Below are 19,410 nucleotides of genomic sequence, written 5' to 3' on the forward strand. Positions count from 1 at the left end.
GTACTTTTCCAGAAACTGAAAGCTGAATGCGAGAGGGAAACACATGGCCCTTCATCGCTTCCCCTCCAATCTGTCTGCACTCGCTTCCACTCTCTTCTGTATTATTTGAAGAACAGGCTTCTTATTCAGACAACCTCCTGTATGATCCCCATAGCAATGGCTATAACCCTGATGGGTGACAAATGTTGAATTGGTATTGCTAAGGGGAGTGCTTCAGTCAGAGAGAGAGAAAAAAAAACTTGCATTCTTTTATAGCTGTTACAAGAAAAGTCAATTTATTATCACTGGTTAGTTTTTGAACTTGAGGAACATGGTGGCTAACTCCTTCATTTTAGGTTAGAGATACACACGTCAGCTAAGAACAGGGCAAAGTGAGAAACATTACATTTATAGAAAAGAGTATATGAGAAAAGTTGACCCTCAGAGTTCAAGTGGTATAAAGTGGGAAACATTCTAGGAGAAATGTTTACAATTCAGTTTTTGGCTATTATGAGCTATGGTATTTTCTGAGTAGGCTATTTATTAAATGAAAACCTTATGCATCACTAGCATTAGGTGTAAATCCTATTATGCATAATAGGGCAACTACTAGAACTCGTTTGCTAATATTAGAAAATGATAGTAAGAAATCTGTACTCATGTTTTCTAGAACATAAATATTGAAACAGCAAAATATTTATTTTTAAAAAGTCAACAAAGACAGGTCATTCATTTCTGATGTTGGTAATAAACACGTCAGAGAAAAAACATTGTAAGGCACATTACAAGAGTAAAATTTTGCAACTCTCTGTTGATTATTGCAACTCTCTGTTTTTTTATTTTATTTTATTTATTATTATACTTTAAGTTTTAGGGTACATGTGCACAATGTGCAGGTTAGTTACATATGTGTACATGTGCCATGCTGGTGTGCTGCACCCATTAACTCGTCATTTAGCATTAGGTATATCTCCTAATGCTATGCCTTCCCCCTCCCCCCACCCCACAACAGTCCCCAGAGTGTGATGTTCCCCTTCCTGTGTCCATCTGTTCTCACTGTTCAATTCCCACCTATGAGTGAGAACATGCAGTGTTTGGTTTTTTGTTCTTGCAATAGTTTACTGAGAATGATGATTTCCAATTTCATCCATGTCCCTACAAAGGACAAGAACTCATCTTTTATGGCTGCATAGTATTCCATGTTGTGTATGTGCCACATTTTCTTAATCCAGTCTATCATTGTTGGACATTTGGGTTGGTTCCAAGTCTTTGCTATTGTGAATAGTGCCACAATAAACATACGTGTGCATGTGTCTTTATAGCAGCATGATTTATAGTCCTTTGGGTATATACCCAGTAATGGGATGGCTGGGTCAAATGGTATTTCTAGTTCTAGATCCCTGAGGAATTGCCACACTGACTTTCACAATGGTTGAACTAGTTACAGTCCCACCAACAGTGTAAAAGTGTTCCTATTTCTCCACATCCTCTCTAGCACCTGTTGTGTCCTGACTTTTTAATGATTGCCATTCTAACTGGTGTGAGATGGTATCTCATTGTGGTTTTGATTTGCATTTCTCTGATGGCCAGTGATGGTGAGCATTTTTTCATGTGTTTTTTGGCTGCATAAATGTCTTCTTTTGAGAAGTGTCTGTTCATGTTCTTCGCCCACTTTTTGATGGGGTTGTTTTTTTCTGGTAAATTTGTTTGAGTTCATTGTAAATTCTGGATATTAGCCCTTTGTCAGATGAGTAGATTGCAAAAATTTTCTCCCATTTTGTAGGTTGCCTGTTCACTCTGATGGCAGTTTCTTTTGCTGTGCAGAAGCTCTTTGGTTTAATTAGATTCCATTTGTCAATTTTGGCTTTTGTTGCCATTGCTTTTGGTGTTTTAGACATGAAGTCCTTGCCCATGCCTATGTCCTGAATGGTAATGCCTAGGTTTTCTTCTAGGGTTTTTATGGTTTTAGGTCTAACGTTTAAGTCTTTAATCCACCTTGAATTAATTTTTGTATAAGGTGTAAGGAAGGGATCCAGTTTCAGCTTTCTACATATGGCTAGCCAGTTTTCCCAGCACCATTTATTAAATAGGGAATCCTTTCCCCATTGCTTGTTTTTCTCAGGTTTGTCAAAGATCAGATAGTTGTAGATACGCGGCATTATTTCTGAGGGTTCTGTTCTGTTCCATTGATCTATATCTCTGTTTTGGTACCAGTACCATGCTGTTTTGGTTACTGTAGCCTTGTAGTATAGCTTGAAGTCAGGTAGCGTGATGCCTCCAACTTTGTTCTTTTGGCTTAGGATTGACTTGGCGATGCGGGCTGTTTTTTGGTTCCATATGAACTTTAAAGTAGTTTTTTCAATTCTGTGAAGAAAGTCATTGGTAGCTTGATGGGGATGGCATTGAATCTATAAATTACCTTGTGAACTCCCATTCACAATTGCTTCAAAGAGAATAAAATACCTAGGAATCCAACTTACAAGGGATGTGAAGGACCTCTTCAAGGAGAACTACAAGCCACTGCTCAATGAAATAAAAGAGGATACAAAGAAATGGAAGAACATTCCATGCTCATGGGTAGGAAGAATCAATATCGTGAAAATGGCCATACTCTCTGTTTTGATTATTGAAAACATTTAGCCAATAAAGAACTTCCTAGAAGATGACATAACAATGAGAATGTTACTGATACATAAATGAAAAGTCCTACAGTAAAAAATATTAGAATATTAGAATGTTCCATAAAGGTCCTCTATGCTGTGATATAACCCAACTGCTTTCCATTTTGGACTCTTAATATTTTATTTGTTTGTATGGGTTTTTGTAATTCCTACCTAGCAACATGCATTTATTGCTCTTCTGGGTGGGGGAGAAGGGCACTTGACAGGGGCAATTAACTTACATTACATTGTTAAATCCTAACTTTAGACTGTGAAATCTAAAGAACCTATTAGCAAAATCAATCAATATAATGAAAATATGGCATACAATTAGTCTGTTCTTCCTCACTTTGCCAGAGGTCAAAATGAAAAGTAAATGTGTTCCAGGTGTTAAATAATTTATTGTAATTTAAAAACTATACCTAATAAACAGTATATCTCTTCATATAGAACACATGCAAAATTAAGGAACTATAAACTACAACACGAAATATCATGCTTCATGATTCTGAGTTGTGTTTAACCAATAACTCACAGTACACAGACCATGCGAGTGCTAAGATATTAATAATGTCCATGCAATGGGAAAACCATTACAGATGACTTTCAGTAATTTTCCCCAGCATGTATCATTATCAGCTGGCACTGCTGATTCTTTCAGGAAATCAAACTACTATTCTGTTTAGAAGTTAAAGTAAATAACACCTTTCACACTTAGATGCTCACGGCTTTATTTTAAAACAGTTTAAGGATGATGTTTAATATACAGTATAGGCTTGGCTGTAAAAATGTTTCTATTGCCTATCTCTCCTACTGAGTTTTTAATGAAAGAACTCATTTCTAATTAACCACAAATAATCAGGCTAAAAACAAAAAACAAGCAGTCAGTATTAATATTAGGGAAAAATTAGTTCTTTTTAAAAAAGTAACAGATACTTTATGTCCCATAAGTGCATTATAATCTCTCAGTTATGAATCACTGATCTTAGACCTGTGACCTGGTATTTAATTAACCAAGGGGCAAATTCATGAAGAAGTATTCTACTGAGTGGAGATACTTAGTTTAGCTTCTAAAAGTGTTCAGGTTTACAACGAAGGAGTAGCTTAGATATCAAAATTGGTTAGTGTGATTTCAAGTTACAAAATTGTGCCTAAAAAAAAAATTAATCACCACGCTTCCTAGTCTATCATGTAGATGTGAATGTATGTGGAGAAGGTATTAGAGTTAAGGCACAATAATATTCATTTATAATCAAGCCCTATAATAGTATAGCAAAATAAACATTAGCAAAGGCAATTTTACAAAAGCTTTTTATTGATTGAAATGAAAGACATTTTCTGAAGTGCTACAATTACCATTTCAGGGCTTCAGAAAGACTGAGGTGCTGGCATTTAACATGATACTTAGTGGACAAGAGATCACAAAATAAAACACAAAATGAGACATGGATGATTTCATACGTAATGGCTTTTATATTACCTTGGATATAATTCTTTATATCACTACTGCATATTTATTACAGTATTTCTAAACACAATTTGAAAAAAAAGAAAGAAACAATCTTGGTACCTCATAATTTAGACCAAAAGATATCAGAACAAATAGAGCCACCAAATATCCATCTTATATATTGTGTACATTTAACAGAAATAATCATACATGACAAATGATTCAAATTTGAATTTAAAAGGATCAAATAATTAGCCAGGAAAGCAAAATGTTTTTAACATATTATATATAACACTTCCATTTGAGAATCCTAGCTGCTAAGATGACTTGAAAATATGGTCTAGGATTCCTAATATTTTAAACATATTCTCCCATCTACTTAAATAAAAGTTTGCTGTATTTGCATAAACCAATATTGAATTTCAGACACCTGATGGTTTGGCTAGACAACTGCATTCTGAAAAGCATACATGTTATAAGCTGTGTGACAGTGATAACAAGAAAACAAAACACAAATCTGCATCTGGTGGAGCTGAAATCAGGCCTCTTCAATTCGGCAGATCCACATTCTGAAGGATGAGGGCCACTCTGCTTGGAATGTACACCTACGTCAAAACAATTATGTCAGTGCAATTGAAGAAAGTACCAAACGGCCTGTCATTATGTCAAAGAAACATAGGCATGACGCAGTCTCACATCTGCCTAAAGTTACAGTTACCTTTACAATTTTACAAGCTCTTAGAAGGCTCAATTTCACAGTTCCAACAGTTCTGGCAGCAACATGACTACCATAAAGCAACCACCACTAGAGGGGGCCATACGACTTAATGAAAACCAATACTCCTTACGCAAGAATGACGTGAATGGCCCTGTTACTGCCATGTTGAGGCTGTATCAGGTGGTGAAGGAAGGCTGCCCCACAGTTTGCAATGTTACTACTTCGTTTAGATGAAGAAAAGCAATATACAAGGCACTGGTTTTGCATCAAGACACTTTTATTTTTAATCTTGTCTTTTTTTTTCCTTTCAAGAACAAAAACTGAAATGTAATACAAGGAATCCTAACTCTCAATTTAAACCAATGAATAAGCTTGCCACTGCACTTAAACTAGGATTCAGATTCTCTCCATGGCATGCACAGCCCTGACTCGCTCCTCCCTGCCTACATCTGGTATCCCAGCTCAGCTCCTTGCTTGCATCTTCACCCACTACACTCCAGCCGCAGGAGCCTTTCAGTTCCTTGGACACAACAAACACTCCCCTTTTGTTGGATCTTTGCCTATGATGTGCCTTCTGCTGTAAACGCTCTTTGCCTTGCTGGTTCCTTATCTCTTGGAAAAATCCCAGCTATGTGGAGAGGCTTTCCTTGACAACCCTAGATATGATAAGTTCTTCTTTTCCAATCATGGCAGCTTTTTCGTTTCTTTCTGAACACTTAACACAATTTGTGAATGATTTTTCAAGTTTACCATCTGTTTCCCTCATTAGACTATGAGCTTTACAAAGGCAGACGTCATACGTTTTATTTCTAACTCTCAGTTGGTGCCATTGAACAAGGTAGATGTTGATGACTGAATTAAAAAAATGAACAATGAACAAAGGAATAATAGTGGATCAATAGGTGCGTATTTAACAAGATATTCTCTAATACATCTGAAATTTTTTAATAAAATTGAGAAGTGATTTGAACTGCTTAATGCTTATTTATATGCTAGTTCAAACAACATATCTAAGTATTAACAAAGCAAACAGTAAAAATAATATTGTAGATAGTTGTCATTGTGACAATCTGTCTTCACTTCTGACTTTGCTGATATTTTACTATTTTCAGTCACTTTATCTCTAAATGAAAGCTTGCCTGATGGTTTAAAAAAAAAAGCGTTCAGAGGTTAGAACCAGAATGAAGGTGCAAAGCAAACATGACTTTAGGAAAAAAATCAAACAAATAGAACAGTTGATTTTCACTGAATGAGACTTGTATGTCCAATGCATCTCAACTCTACAAATGTTTTCTCTTAAGGTTCCACAATAAAGAACCCATACTACTCTTAAAAAAATCAGACATATTGATACAGCTGGTTGGTTTTTAACATCAAAAGTTAAAGCAGTTTTAAAATGGTGGCACTTATATTCTGGATTTAATGGCTAGAGAAGAGTTTTTCTAATCTTCAATTCAAAGTAATAGTGATTTAGGAAATGAAAGTCATCTGCAAAAGATTAACAAATGCCAGCAGTCGCTGTGTAACTCAATGTCTCATGTTCTGTTTTGCAATACAGTATTTCCAAAAAGATAAATATTACATCCATGTAGTCACTAAGTGTGAGAAAACCATGTATTTCAGTGCTACAAACTGTTTCCCTAGAGTTTACACATTGTATTTAATATCTCATAACTATCATACCACATCAGAATTTCACTGCTAATGCAATCCTTTCCATGAAATGTTTTCTCTTTGTCATACGTAAGATGTTACGAGACTGATTCAATAAAAGGAAGCTGGAGTTATCCACGAATAAAGCAGGACTATTACCAAAGATCCAGACAGACCCAGTCCAAAGGAGGGCACATTTCCATAATCAAGCTACAGACAAAATGAACACAAACCAAAGCAAAGAAGGAGAAAAAAAAAAAAAAAACAGCCTGATTCAACCCATTCCCTCCCTACATCTTAGCAAAACATGTACAAATTGAGAAAGTGACCTACCCTTCTAAAGGAGTTTCCCATGTACTTATTAGGATGTCTAGTTTACATCTTTCTTTCTTTCTTCTTTTCCTTCCTTCCTTCCTTCCTTCCTTCCTTTCTTTCTTCCTTTCTTTCTTCCTTTCTTTCTCTCTTTCTCCCATTCTCCCTTTCTCCCTTTCTCCCTTTCTTCCTTTCCTTCCTTTCTTCCTTTTCTTTCTTTCTTTTTTTTTTTTTTACATGGAGTCTTGCTATGTCACCAGGCTGGAGTGCAGTGGTGTGATCTCAGCTCACTGCAATCTCCGCCTCCCGGGTTCAAGCCATTCTCCTGTCTCAGCCTCCTGAGTAGCTGGTATTACAGGCAAGCAACACCACACTCAGCTAATTTTTGTATTTTTAGTAGAGATGAGGGTTCTGCATGTTGGCCAGGATGGTCTCAATCTCTTGACCTTGTGATCTGCCTGCCTTGGCCTCCCATATTGCTGAGATTACAGGCGTGAGCCACCGCAGCTAGTCATAGTCTACATATTTCATTTTGGGGATCACAGTAACTGGATTTAACTAATCAGTGGGACAGAAGGTTACAATTTGAATGGTTCTGAATTGTTCTGCCATGAGCAATCTAAAAGTGAAAACCAATCTAAACATTTCAGTAGAACCAGAAACTGGACAAGAGAATTTCAGGTCCCTCTACATTGAAAACATTTCTCTTATAGAGTATTGTCCTACAATGCAGGTAAAAAGACCCTGATAAGTCCAAGGTTCCTGGGAAAGTTGCAATGAAACACATTAGACAGGCCTAGGATAAATAATGACAGGTCTCTGTTAGTGCGTGTTATAGTGACATATCTCAGATTTGGATCCTATGCAATTGTGATATCTACTGTTTCATTCATAACCTCATTATTTCATTAATGAAATATAATAATTACATAATGATAATTTAGAACCAGTCTTACTCTTTGATGTTTTGGCATTTTAGCTTGTCTAAATTTAGCTTGTCTAAATTTTTTTTTTTTTCTTTTTAGAAGGAGTTTCGCTCTTGTTACCCAGGCTGGAGTTCAATGGCACAATCTTGGCTCACCGCAGCCTCTGCCTCCCAGGTTCAAGTGATTCTCCTGCCTCAGCCTCCCGAGTAGCTGGGATTACAGGGATGCGCCACCACACCCGGCTAATTTTTTGTGTGTTTTTAGTAGACACGGGGTTTCTCCATGTTGGTAAGGCTGGTCTCGAACTCCCGACCTCAGCTGTTCTGCCTGCCTCGGCCTCCCAAAGTGCTGGGATTACAGGCGTGAGCCACCACGCCCAGCCGAGAGGGTTTTTTTTTTAAAGGATGCCATAACAAAGTTCCAGGTTTGTAACATATGCACTGCAATATATTCCCATTGTGGCACTTAATGGTTAAAAAATGCTCCAAGAACACTCACTAACTGATGCTGGTCTTTTTATGTAAGGAGGTTTATAATGACAGTTCCATCATACTTAGAGACCTCTTAATGCAATATGCTAAAAAAAAACCCTTTGGTTCACAATTGTACAGTATCATTAACAGAAATACTTTGTAATAATATACATATATTTCACTGCAGTGTTAATTACCAGAATGTGTTTATATTGCTCCAGAGCCTTTGTGGTATAGGCAACATGGAAGAATTTCCCTAAGCCAATGATTTTTCTTAACTATGGCTATTTATGGAATTTTGAGTTTTCTTCTGAGTATGTAAATCAATTTTCTTAGTGGTTAGAAAACTACTACTGATTATACTAAAGAACGTAAGATAATCAGAGCTAACCCTTATGATGAGACAATTACAGACATGAACAATTTGGGGTTCCTAAAATTTAGCCTAAGTATTGGCTCTGTAATTCTCATTTTATCATTTTAATTTATAAAATAGTTTTGATTAATATGGCAAGAGAAAAGAAACATGAACACATTTAAGTAGATTTAAACACAATCATTTAAGTATATTTAAACATAAAAAGTATATTGATGTACCTGTATATAGAAGCCACTTATCATTCATGATAATATGCATGCTGATAAACATATCTCATATGCTCATTTATTAGCCTGTAAGCCCTAAACATTTTATACCTAGAATCGCCTTAAGAACATGAGACAATGTAGTATACAGCCATGAGTTTCATTTCTTTCTAGCTATATTAATAGTCTGCTCTTCACAAAGAGTCAGAATAGCACAGTACAATCCAATTCATTTATGAAGAGAGTCAAATGCATGCTAATCTACTCAGTTATTTTGACAACTTTAATGACTTAATTGACTCACTAACCATGAGTGTGGCTAAGACAATAACTGCTCACACAATGCTCTGTTTTATGTCATTCAGGCAAAATGTTATTTTCCTCTAGGACTGTATTTTCCTCTAGGACTAATAATTGACTTGCAAAATTTAATTACACAGTCTTTGAAAACACAGTGTCAAACATTTAAAAAAAGAAAATTTTAAAATGAAAAAATATTTAATACTTTAAAGGGCAATTTAAAAAATTCCCTTAGAAATTGTTAAGTTTAGAAATAGCACATACACATATAATTCTGGTAGAATGAAAACATCATTCAGTGGGTCGGGCATAGTGGCTCACGCCTGTAATCCCAGTACTTTGGGAGGCCGAGGCAGGTGGATCACCTGAGGTCAGGAGTTTGAGACCAGCCTGGCCAACATGATGAAACCTCGTCTCTACTAAAAATACAAAAATTAGCTGGGCATGGTGGTGTGCGGCTGTACTCCCAGCTATTCGGGAGGCTGAGGCAGGAAAAGTGCTTGAACCTGGGAGGCAGAGGTTGCAGTGAGTCAAGATCACACCACTGCACTCCAGCCTGGGCAACAGAGTGAGACTCCGTCTCACAAAAAACAAACAAACATCATTCAATGAAAAAGTCATCAGATTCTTTCATAGTCTACATAAACACTTTTTTTATAATAAAAATCACAGTTTTTTGAAAAATATAAAGATGATATAAAATAATTTTAGTTTTCACATACATGCTTTAGTTCATAAAATACTTTTCTAAGAAAAAATAAATTTTATTCTTGTATTCTAATTCTCATTATTTTGCATTGGGGTTAGGAGAAAAGTGACTCTAGTATTTCTGTACAGAAATGTATATTAGCTCATCTAACTTATATACATTAAAAAAGTAAACTAAAAATCAAGATTTTCTTTCTTCTAAAAAACTATTTTCATAATTTTGAATAGAGCAGAAGATATTTTCCAACTGTTAAGCTGTATTAAAACTTACAACTGAGGGGCAATAAAAGTGATACATCTATGCCAAATCCTGTATTTAAATCAAGTCTACTTTTGAACCTCCAAATTTAGAATGAGAGTAAATACATCTACTTCTTATTGATAAGAAACCTAATTGCCAAAGTAATTAGTGCTAAACCTACTGCTTTATTCTCATTTTCAGCATCATCATTCAGTTACTGTAAAGAAATCTAATTCATTTAAGGCTCAATAATCTCTTATCTCCCATTTGTGCTATGGAATTTGGTTTTATGAATCAGAGGAGAGAAAGGAAGTCCCCTGCCTCCAGTGCACTGATTAACATATAGGTTAACATATTAAGTTCCGGTATCAGGAATCAAAATATAGAGAAATGATTATGCTAAAATGGAGTTTCCAATAACTGCCAGTAAAGCAGACTGGCAGAGCTCTGCCCTATCGCTTTTGGACATTTGTGACATACTCTGACCTTAGCAAATACATTTCAATGGCGGTATACATGCAGTTATCCCCGGCTTCACAGTTTCAACTGAGGGAGCACACAGAGACAACGCTAGAGCGGTACCTGCTGATGCTGCAGCATGTATGGCTATTTTAAGATTCCTTCGGGCTGTTTGTTGCTATCTTTGAAAACAGATTTGACACTTATTCAGCAGATCCTTTGGATTATTAAGCTTGCAAATTAAGCTTTAGCAAATGCTGTGTACTAGTTATGATGGGCAAAAATTTCATGGAAGAAGGAAAAGTTGTGTTTTGTTCTTCCTTCCTCCTTTTAGTCTGCGAGTATGGGAGGTATGAGTGATCTCACTGGAAGTGGTATAAGACCTACAGCACTTATGATCATGTTCAAGCAACTCCACTGGATCCCAGCACATACGACTCAGTTTAATAAGGAGTTCTCTTATAATGAAGCATTATTAGAATAGGTACATTTGTTAATGTGATTTTTCTTCCTCTGGCTCTTTGCTGAATAACTTAGGTAAAAAGAAAACCCGTTTGTCTAGATTTTCTGTATTTTACTCCTCTGTGTGGGCTCCCTTAATCTCACATTAAAATGAGTGATCTTATCATCTGGAGCCTAAAGGTGTATTTAAACGAGTAATTCCTGAAGCACTGTAGTCATCCAAAACAAGATGTTGCTGCTGGGAAGAGAGAGCTAGCCCTTATCTCACGGCTGTGTTGGATTACAATTCTGTTGCAGGCAGCATTCAGCTCTTTTCTGTTTCCCATGTCCTTGCAGTGCTGTCCTCCTCTATGTATTACTGATACTTATGAGACATTCTTTATTCTACCTGATAATTTACAACTGCATTTTCCACACTGGTGAGATCAATTCGATTAGTGATTGAAAAGTAATCTCCTGATGTTGCTGCCACTTGTTGGTTGGCTTGTTTTAATTATGCCAGCAGATCTTTACTCTCACAAAATTGAAAGGATGCCAAGATATTTTCTGCCCACCTCAAAAGAGTCTGAGCCGTCGCCTAAGAAGATCATTTCCCCAAAGCTGGGAGAAGGTATTCTTAATTGTGTGTCCTGGAAACACTTAGTATTTTGACATGTTTAAACGACTGAACAATAATTGCCTCTCCATGGCAAGAACAACTTTAAAATACATGTGCAATAGCATTTTACAGTTTCCAAAAAGCTTGGGCATGTTAAAGAGTTTCTGCTTCCTAAGAATCTCTTGCTGTAGGGAAGATAATATGAATCATCTTCATTTTACAGGTGGGGGAAACTGCAGTGCAAAAAAAGTTAAATTAATCAATTTCTCAGTAAGTAAATGGCAGACAAGGGTCAGGATTCCAGGTCCTGTGCCATGGCGTGTTGTGATCTTTTCACTATACCTTCAAATTCTTCATAACAGAACCCTGTTGGGGTACACGGACATTTAGAAAAGCTGGCTATGTAAGAATTTTGCTGTCTGAGTCTTTCCAAGTCCTTTCAGTCTAGTTCCATCAGTGAAAGTTCAGTTTGCTTGCAATCAGTTGCTCCTTCCCAATGACTCCCCTTTGTGAGCTGAATCATCTTTCCTAACCCCTAAGGGCATCTAACTCTTTTGATTATTTCAGAACTTTATGGTAATATTCGTATTCACTTCCAAAACTATTTTTATCAATCTTATTTTATGTGTCAAAATTGAATGTTCTCACAGACTACAGTAATAATTCCTTTAAGAATGTGATAGCACCCTTGAGCCCTCTCTCTTAAAAATATATATCTTTCTCCAAATATATCTAAAGCTGTATCAGTGTCATCATCAACACACACCCATATGCACACACATACATTTAGGGCAACACCTAATTCTCACAGGATTTTCCATTGCACTTTCCTCACAACCCATAATCCAGCAACTCACTCTTTGTAATCCCTGCTCTTTTCAATGATTTTATGCTATGATCTTTGGCATATCACTTTTATATATAATATGGCAGCTTACAAAGTGGAGTGCTGGCATCACTCTGAGAAGTGGGAAAACAGTAGAAAGATGGAAGACCTAGGGGTACCATAGAGATTCTCATGCCTGACTTCTATCTAAACCTTTGAAAAGTGAGAGAATTTAATAAAATAAGAACTTTAACAGCTATGGTAAAGTCATGTATTTGTTAGGTACGTCCTAGAATTAGGAATGGTAGATATGGTTTTGAACCTACTATATGGCCATAAATTAAATAATGAATTCCTCTGAATCTAGAAACTTACTAAATTCTACATATTTTAAAGAATTTAAACATAGTAGTTTAAAGCAACATTCTAACATTCTATTTGTGTGAACACCACAATGCAAAAATTAGTTATGTCATATAATGCTTCATTCAGTAATATAAAAAATCCAGAGAATTTTATAACTAGAGTGAATTCAGTCTTCAATTTACTACATGAAAGAAAAGAAAGATACATTTTTCATTGACTCCTTTAAGGTGTTTTAAATTAAACTTCATCTGCTAGTCAATAATGTAGAAATCTGCTTAATATAAAATGTTATGGAGAAAACAAGAACAGAAGGAAAGTGAAATGTTGCATAAAGAATAGAAATGTTCATAATTGAAAGAAAAATAAAAAAACTGCCTTCTGCTCATTTCTTGAGAAACAGTTTTGAATCCTATTAATATTTAATTTTTGCCAATTGTCCCCTAAATATCCTTTACTATTAGTTTTTCCAAAACCCAATTTTTACACATTACATCTGGCCAAGCGTAGTCCCCTCTCCCTAACCCCTTTCCTTCATGCTTTTATTCCATGTTGCTTATTTGAAGAGTTGTTTATTTGAACAAAAACATTACTATAAGAATAAAAGAGTAAATTAAAATAGCAGGAAATATGTTGAGAAACTTACTTACCAAAAGAGAACAGGGACGCCCATTATGTTCAAAAGCCTCAGAAAAAAAGTCAGTGCTGTGGTCCAGTCTCTGATGCCCTCCATATTCCGCTGCATCTGAATCTAGCACAATTTTGAATGTACAGCTCTTAAGGAATTCACAACAGTTGAGGAGTTGAATGAGACATTGTAAAATACGTGCTGAGAGAGCAATTTAGAAGTGAGTTTTTGAGCAGTGTTAAATCATAATTTGTGCTAAGAACTCATTTCTTCTTTTATAGTTTTATGTCTGAAAGGGGCTTTATAGGCTATCTACTGCACACACTCATGAGATCCCTGTTATACTTCCATCACGACTCATCAAGTGATCACCCAGCCTGGCACGAAACATACCTAATCTACTTTTCTCTTCAAGCAACCCATTCCACTTGTTATAAATTCTTCTCCAAATTGAATAGAAATTTTGCTCCTTGAGATTATATTATTTCTACCAAGACAAGCCATAAAGAATAAGTTCAACATGTAGTCATCTTTTAAATATTTACTAATAGTTATACTATCTCCATGTGTCTGCTAGATATATTACTAAATACATACAGTCAGTCCTCCATATCTGTGGATTTTGCATCTGTGAATTGAATCAACTTCAGATAAAAAATATTCAAAAAAGAAATGCATCATTGCATCTGTACTGAACATCTGATTTTTCACAATAAGTTGTTATATAGTATTAGCATATTTACAGCAAAATTAATAAAAGGTATCATTATGTTCAAATTTATTAGGCTCAAAATGTCTAGAAATGGTACTTGATACAAAAATCTATAATTAAATATGCATTGGTACCTTAGAAATCTTGTTTCTTCTAGCCTAAGTAGAAATACAGATAATTTAAGTGCTTTTTGTTTTGATTTCCTGGAAAATATATCATTAATCTCAGAAATGTTAGTATATTATCATTACTGCAAACATTATCACATTAATAGAACCTGTGAGCAAGGAACAATGAGCCATCATTTTCAACCCTTGAAAATCTTTGTCTAAGTCAGAGATGAAGATGGACACGCTACAGGAACTTTTTCTAGTAGTGTTGCCTCCATTTTAGTCAATCCAGGTCAGCCTTCTCTAATTCAAACTGAAACTGATAATCAGAATATTACTGAGTTGAGAAAGAGAGAAAGACCGAGATTCAAATGATGACTACCAGGCACAGGGACATTTAAAGTCACTCAAGATAGCTGAAAATGATTTGAGCCTACCAATATATTTAATGCTGAAATATGGATAATGAAAATAAATAATCAAAGACATGGCAAATAATGAAATATTGTAGAATTAAAAAAAAACTATTAACATAGAAGTTTAGCTTTTGTTCTTCAAAATACTTTGACAAATCTTCCAAAAACTAAAACAGTACAGTTTAGAGAGTAATGTTCTAGAATACTTTAAAAAACAACTGAATTAAAATATCAATTAATGAATTACTGGTTCACAACGTAGGCTTTTGATAGCAGTGGCTAAATAAGGCAAGCATATCATCAAAAGCAATGGTTCCCAACCTAGGTGTTAAGAATCACTGACTGGTAGTCATGTTATTGTAAGTTCTCACTGAGTAAGTAGTTATGTTATTACAAGGGGTTGGGAATCTATATATGCATTAGGCATTGTCTAAAGACTAAACTATGTTGTTATACACGTTTGACACTGTATTTCAAAGAATGTACATGTTTTTACTATTAAAATGCAGATTATATTGTTCCCTTCTTTGTGTCCATGTTACTTAATGTTTAGCTCACACTTGTAAGTGAGAACATGAGGTATTTGGTTTTCCGTCCCTGTGTTAATTCACCACACACCAGGGCCTACTTGAGGGTAGAAGGTTGGGGGAGGGTGAGGATGGAAAAACTACCCATCAGGTACTATGCTTATTACCTGGGTGACAAAAAAATCTGTGCACCAAACCCCAACAACAGGCAGTTTGCCCAGTAACAAACCTGCACATGTACCCGCTGAACCTAAAAGTTAAAAAGAAAAAAGGAAAGAAACCATTAGACCCAAACATTTAATGTGCCTTTTACACAATGAATGATCAATTATGGGAATGTGACAAGACACAAGAGCTTGTGCGGGGGGCAGTAAATTGTGGGAAAACAACGAGGAAATATATGGGGGAAACTGATGGAAGACAGGGGTTATTTTAGTAGGTTTGTTTGTACAGGTCTGTTTCGGCATGGCTTCCCAATGTCTGGTGATGAGAATGTCCTCCTATTCCTGGCACAGGAAAGACAACTTTTTCATGGGCAATTTTATGATTTGCTTTTAGGTAGAAAGGAGGAGATCAAAGAGCTCTCTCTCCATCTCTTGTTTCTCAAACAGCTTCAGCTCAAAATAATCAATAAGCCAAAGTGGCATATTTTGGGGTAGCATGTTCTGAACCCGTTCCTAACCAAATTCAACTTCTCACTAATAGTAGAGATGATTATTTCCTCCTATGAACACTTTCATTTTAGTCACCTGAATTACAATTTTTAAAATGTTATAGGAAAATTATTTAAGGTTGCAAAACTAAAAATAAGAATTCCCTCATTTACTTAGGGGCCCTTTTTTTTTTTTTTTTTTTTTTTTTTTTTTTTTTTTTTTGAGACAGGGTCTGGCTGTCACCCAGGCTGCAGTGTAGTGGCACGATCTTGCCTCACTGAAACCTCTGCCTCCCTGGGCTCAAGCAATTTGTCCCACCTCAGCCTCTCAAGTAGCTGAGATCACAGACACAGACACATGCCACCAGACTGATTTTTATATTTTTCGTAGAGATGGGGTTTCACCATGTTGCCCAGGCTGGTCTCGAACTCTTGAGCTCAAGCAATCTGCCCACCTCGGCCTCTTAAAGTGCTGGGATTAATGAGCTACCATGCCTGGAATGCTTTTTTTTTTCTCTCTTAATAAAGGAGAATGTTCTCAACAAAATTATTTCTCTGACACAGAATTAAATAATATTTAATCGTTATTTTCAGTGTTATAGTAAAATAAAAATCATGTGTCCATCATTTTACATGCTTTTCCCACAATAAAGTACAGACTGAGCTTCACACACCAAAAAATGCAATTTTAAAGTCACAAAATTTAATAGTTTTTGTGTATACTTTTCTCAATCAAAGGACAGTAAAAGAACAATTGCTATATAAGGATTCATTTCTCTTTGACACTGAAAGAGATCATCATATTGAAAGTGTTAGAATCTACTTACTTTATATAATTGGTAGCCATAAAGGAAAAGCTTATAAAAGCCATAGAGAAAGTTTCAAAACATCGGTTTAGACATGTTTCTCTGGCCTATAATTTAAAGAAAAAAATTTTCTGCATCCAATTGTGCAATCACCCAGTTCTATGTCTACATTGCCCAGGGAACACAATAGCTTCCTTTAGAAAATCCAGAAATTTCCTTTAAAATCCAGAAATTTCTACAAATTTAAACACTAAGTGAAAGGTAATGCGTGTGAAAGAGCTTTATAATTGTGAATTGCTACCATATATTATTCAAGTATCAGGAAACTACATGTTTTAGGAATACTGCTTAGAATTAGAACAAGCCTTTTCAAGCAGGTTATTTGAGCAACTGATTTGTTTGTTTTACATGTTCTCTCACTTGGGTACTCCCTCACTCTCATGTGCACACACATACACACAGATGCACACATATGTACATACATGATATGGGACCCACACAGCACCACAATTCCTACATCATCCTTTTTCTGTGAAAATTTATCTCTGAAAATATGACTCAAAGCCAATGTATACTTATTTTAAACTACCTTCGTTATATGGTTTCCAATACATAGCACACAAGATAAATTTAGCAGGACACCTTAAAAGGTCATCTGTTATCCATAGCTACCTCCCTATGCCTTGCAGAGGACCTTCTCATAATAGGTTCCCAATTTCCCAATAAAACTTTGAAACTGATATTCAGAATGACAACACTGACTTACCAAGAAAAGCCAAATTACATATATTGTTTTTTATAATTGAGGAAAGTACAATAAATTATCTTTACTCCGCCATTCATTTACTAAGTACATACAATGTACAAGATATTGTGCAAGAAACAAAAATAACGAAGACATGGTCTTCATGTACATGTGACTCACAGCCTGTAAAGGGAGATTAGGCATGCATATGAACATGCGTAAATAGAACAAAAAGCAATATGCAATGAGAGGGAGAGTCAAGGAAGAAAAATATGAGGGATGAGCCATATATGAAGACTTTTGAAGGCTGGGTTAGGGTCTTAAGACTTATTTTATTAGTTAAGTGTGATAGTGTTTAAAATTCTTGAGAAAGTGTATCACAATAAAAAAAAATTAACCCGGAGGTTGTAAACACTATAAAACAGACGGTGGAAAGACTAAGTCGGGAAAAGCAGTCAGGAGTCTAACAACAGTCCAAGGATAGTTAAGTATGGCTAATCTCTGACTGTGGGAAAGGAGAGACATAGACTGAGTTTCAGAAGTACAAGTGACAGTACTCAAAAGTAAGGAAACTGAGACTGAATTAGGGAATCAGAAGTGGAAGGGGAGAGCAGTTGTGCCCAAAGGCAGACAGCTTGTTAAGTGGTAGAGTTGGGAGGTGCGCGTAAGTCAAATGTAGATCTGATTACTTTACTCTCTATATGCGGCACCAATTTTATGCCAAGAATACGGCAGTGTTTTCATATACAGTTTCTTGTTTATTTCTCAGGTTGAAATTCTTCATATTGTTATATTTGAGATAATTCATAAAGGAAAGAGGTTTATTTTGGCTCACAGTTCTGCAGACCATACATATAGGAAGCATGGTGCTGGCATCTGCTTTTGGTGAGGGCCTTAAGAAGCTTACACTCATGGCAGAAGGAGAAGGGGTCCAGGAATGTCACATGGCAAGAAAGGGAGCAAGAGAGAGCAAGGAGGAGAAGTGAAGCTCCTTTAAACAACCAGCTCTCATGTGAGTGAGAAGTCACTTGTTACCATGGGGAGGGCATCAAGCCGTTCATGAAGAATCCTCCCTCGTGTCCCAAACACCTCTACCAGGCCCCACCTCCAACACTGGGAATCACATTTCAACATGAGATCTTAAGGGGACAAATATCCAAAACATATCACATTCTAAGCATAAAGAGGACAGAATGAAAATGATAAGAGAAGAATAAAAATAGAAAAATCAGATAAAATGATATCCATCTAAATTACTGACATAATTAGATATACAAGATTGCCATTCCTAGAAGTAATGTTGAGGTCTGAATATCTGAGATTTACTATACTTGTTCTAGTCCATTTCTTATTTGGTCCATTTGATCATTTTATTAGTAAATACAAAACACTGGACCATAAAATTTACCTTGTTCAACTGGAAAAAAATACAGTGGGAAAAGAATGAAAATTTTTTAATAGTTTTTTTTTAAAAGGAGATCAAATAGGTCCCTATCAGTTTGGATAGCATTTTAAAATATTATGATTTCTTATTTTAAATTCAAGAGCTTCCTAAGTATTTGATATATCTATCAACAGGTTGAAGTAGATAAGTTTTCAGCCATTATTTTATAATCCATGTCCTTAAATTTGAACCAAGGAAGAGCCAGTGTTCTGAAGGAGGCCTGTACTAATAAGATTAAAGAACAGTGAAGGCATGAAGACTCTTAAATTCAATGGCTCTTCAAATACTTCAAAAGCTGCTGTGTTTGCTCAGGCACTTGATAAAGTGTCTGTTCAAAGTATAAGGATTTTGATGTAAGAAGTACTATCATTTATATCATTCTGCACTAAACTCACTTCACTCCCACTGATGAAGCTAAGGAAATTTATTGTAAGGTACAACCCTTGAGGTTTCAAATTGAGTGACAAAAAGAAGAGTTCTCCAGTGACTAGACGACTATAACGATGGCAGAGCGGGTAAGTTACAATGTATCTTCAAATCTAAGACATCACCCATTTCAAGATGAATTATTTTATATATCTCTAATAAAGTGAAAAAATATCACTACCACATCAATATTGTAAGATACATTCCAACTGAAGACAGGCTAAAATGTGA

The 19,410-nt window shown here is 35.7% G+C and overlaps 1 protein-coding gene across 1 annotated transcript in view; it reads right to left on the reverse strand.

Moving 5' to 3' along the window:
* Positions 1-3,933: 3,933 nt before the first annotated feature.
* GBE1 (1,4-alpha-glucan branching enzyme 1) overlaps positions 3,934-19,410 on the reverse strand; it is a 275,660-nt gene continuing 260,183 nt past the window's right edge. Inside the window, exons 15-16 of the mRNA XM_054680807.2 lie at positions 13,364-13,479; positions 3,934-4,694 (exon numbers count right to left, since the gene is read on the reverse strand). Coding sequence (XP_054536782.1) covers positions 4,638-4,694; positions 13,364-13,479 — 173 coding nt within the window. The 3' untranslated portion in view covers positions 3,934-4,637. The remainder of the gene's footprint in view (positions 4,695-13,363; positions 13,480-19,410) is intronic.

The sequence above is a fragment of the Pan troglodytes genome, chromosome 2 (genome assembly GCF_028858775.2).
Source record: "Pan troglodytes isolate AG18354 chromosome 2, NHGRI_mPanTro3-v2.0_pri, whole genome shotgun sequence".
NCBI lineage: Eukaryota > Metazoa > Chordata > Mammalia > Primates > Hominidae > Pan > Pan troglodytes.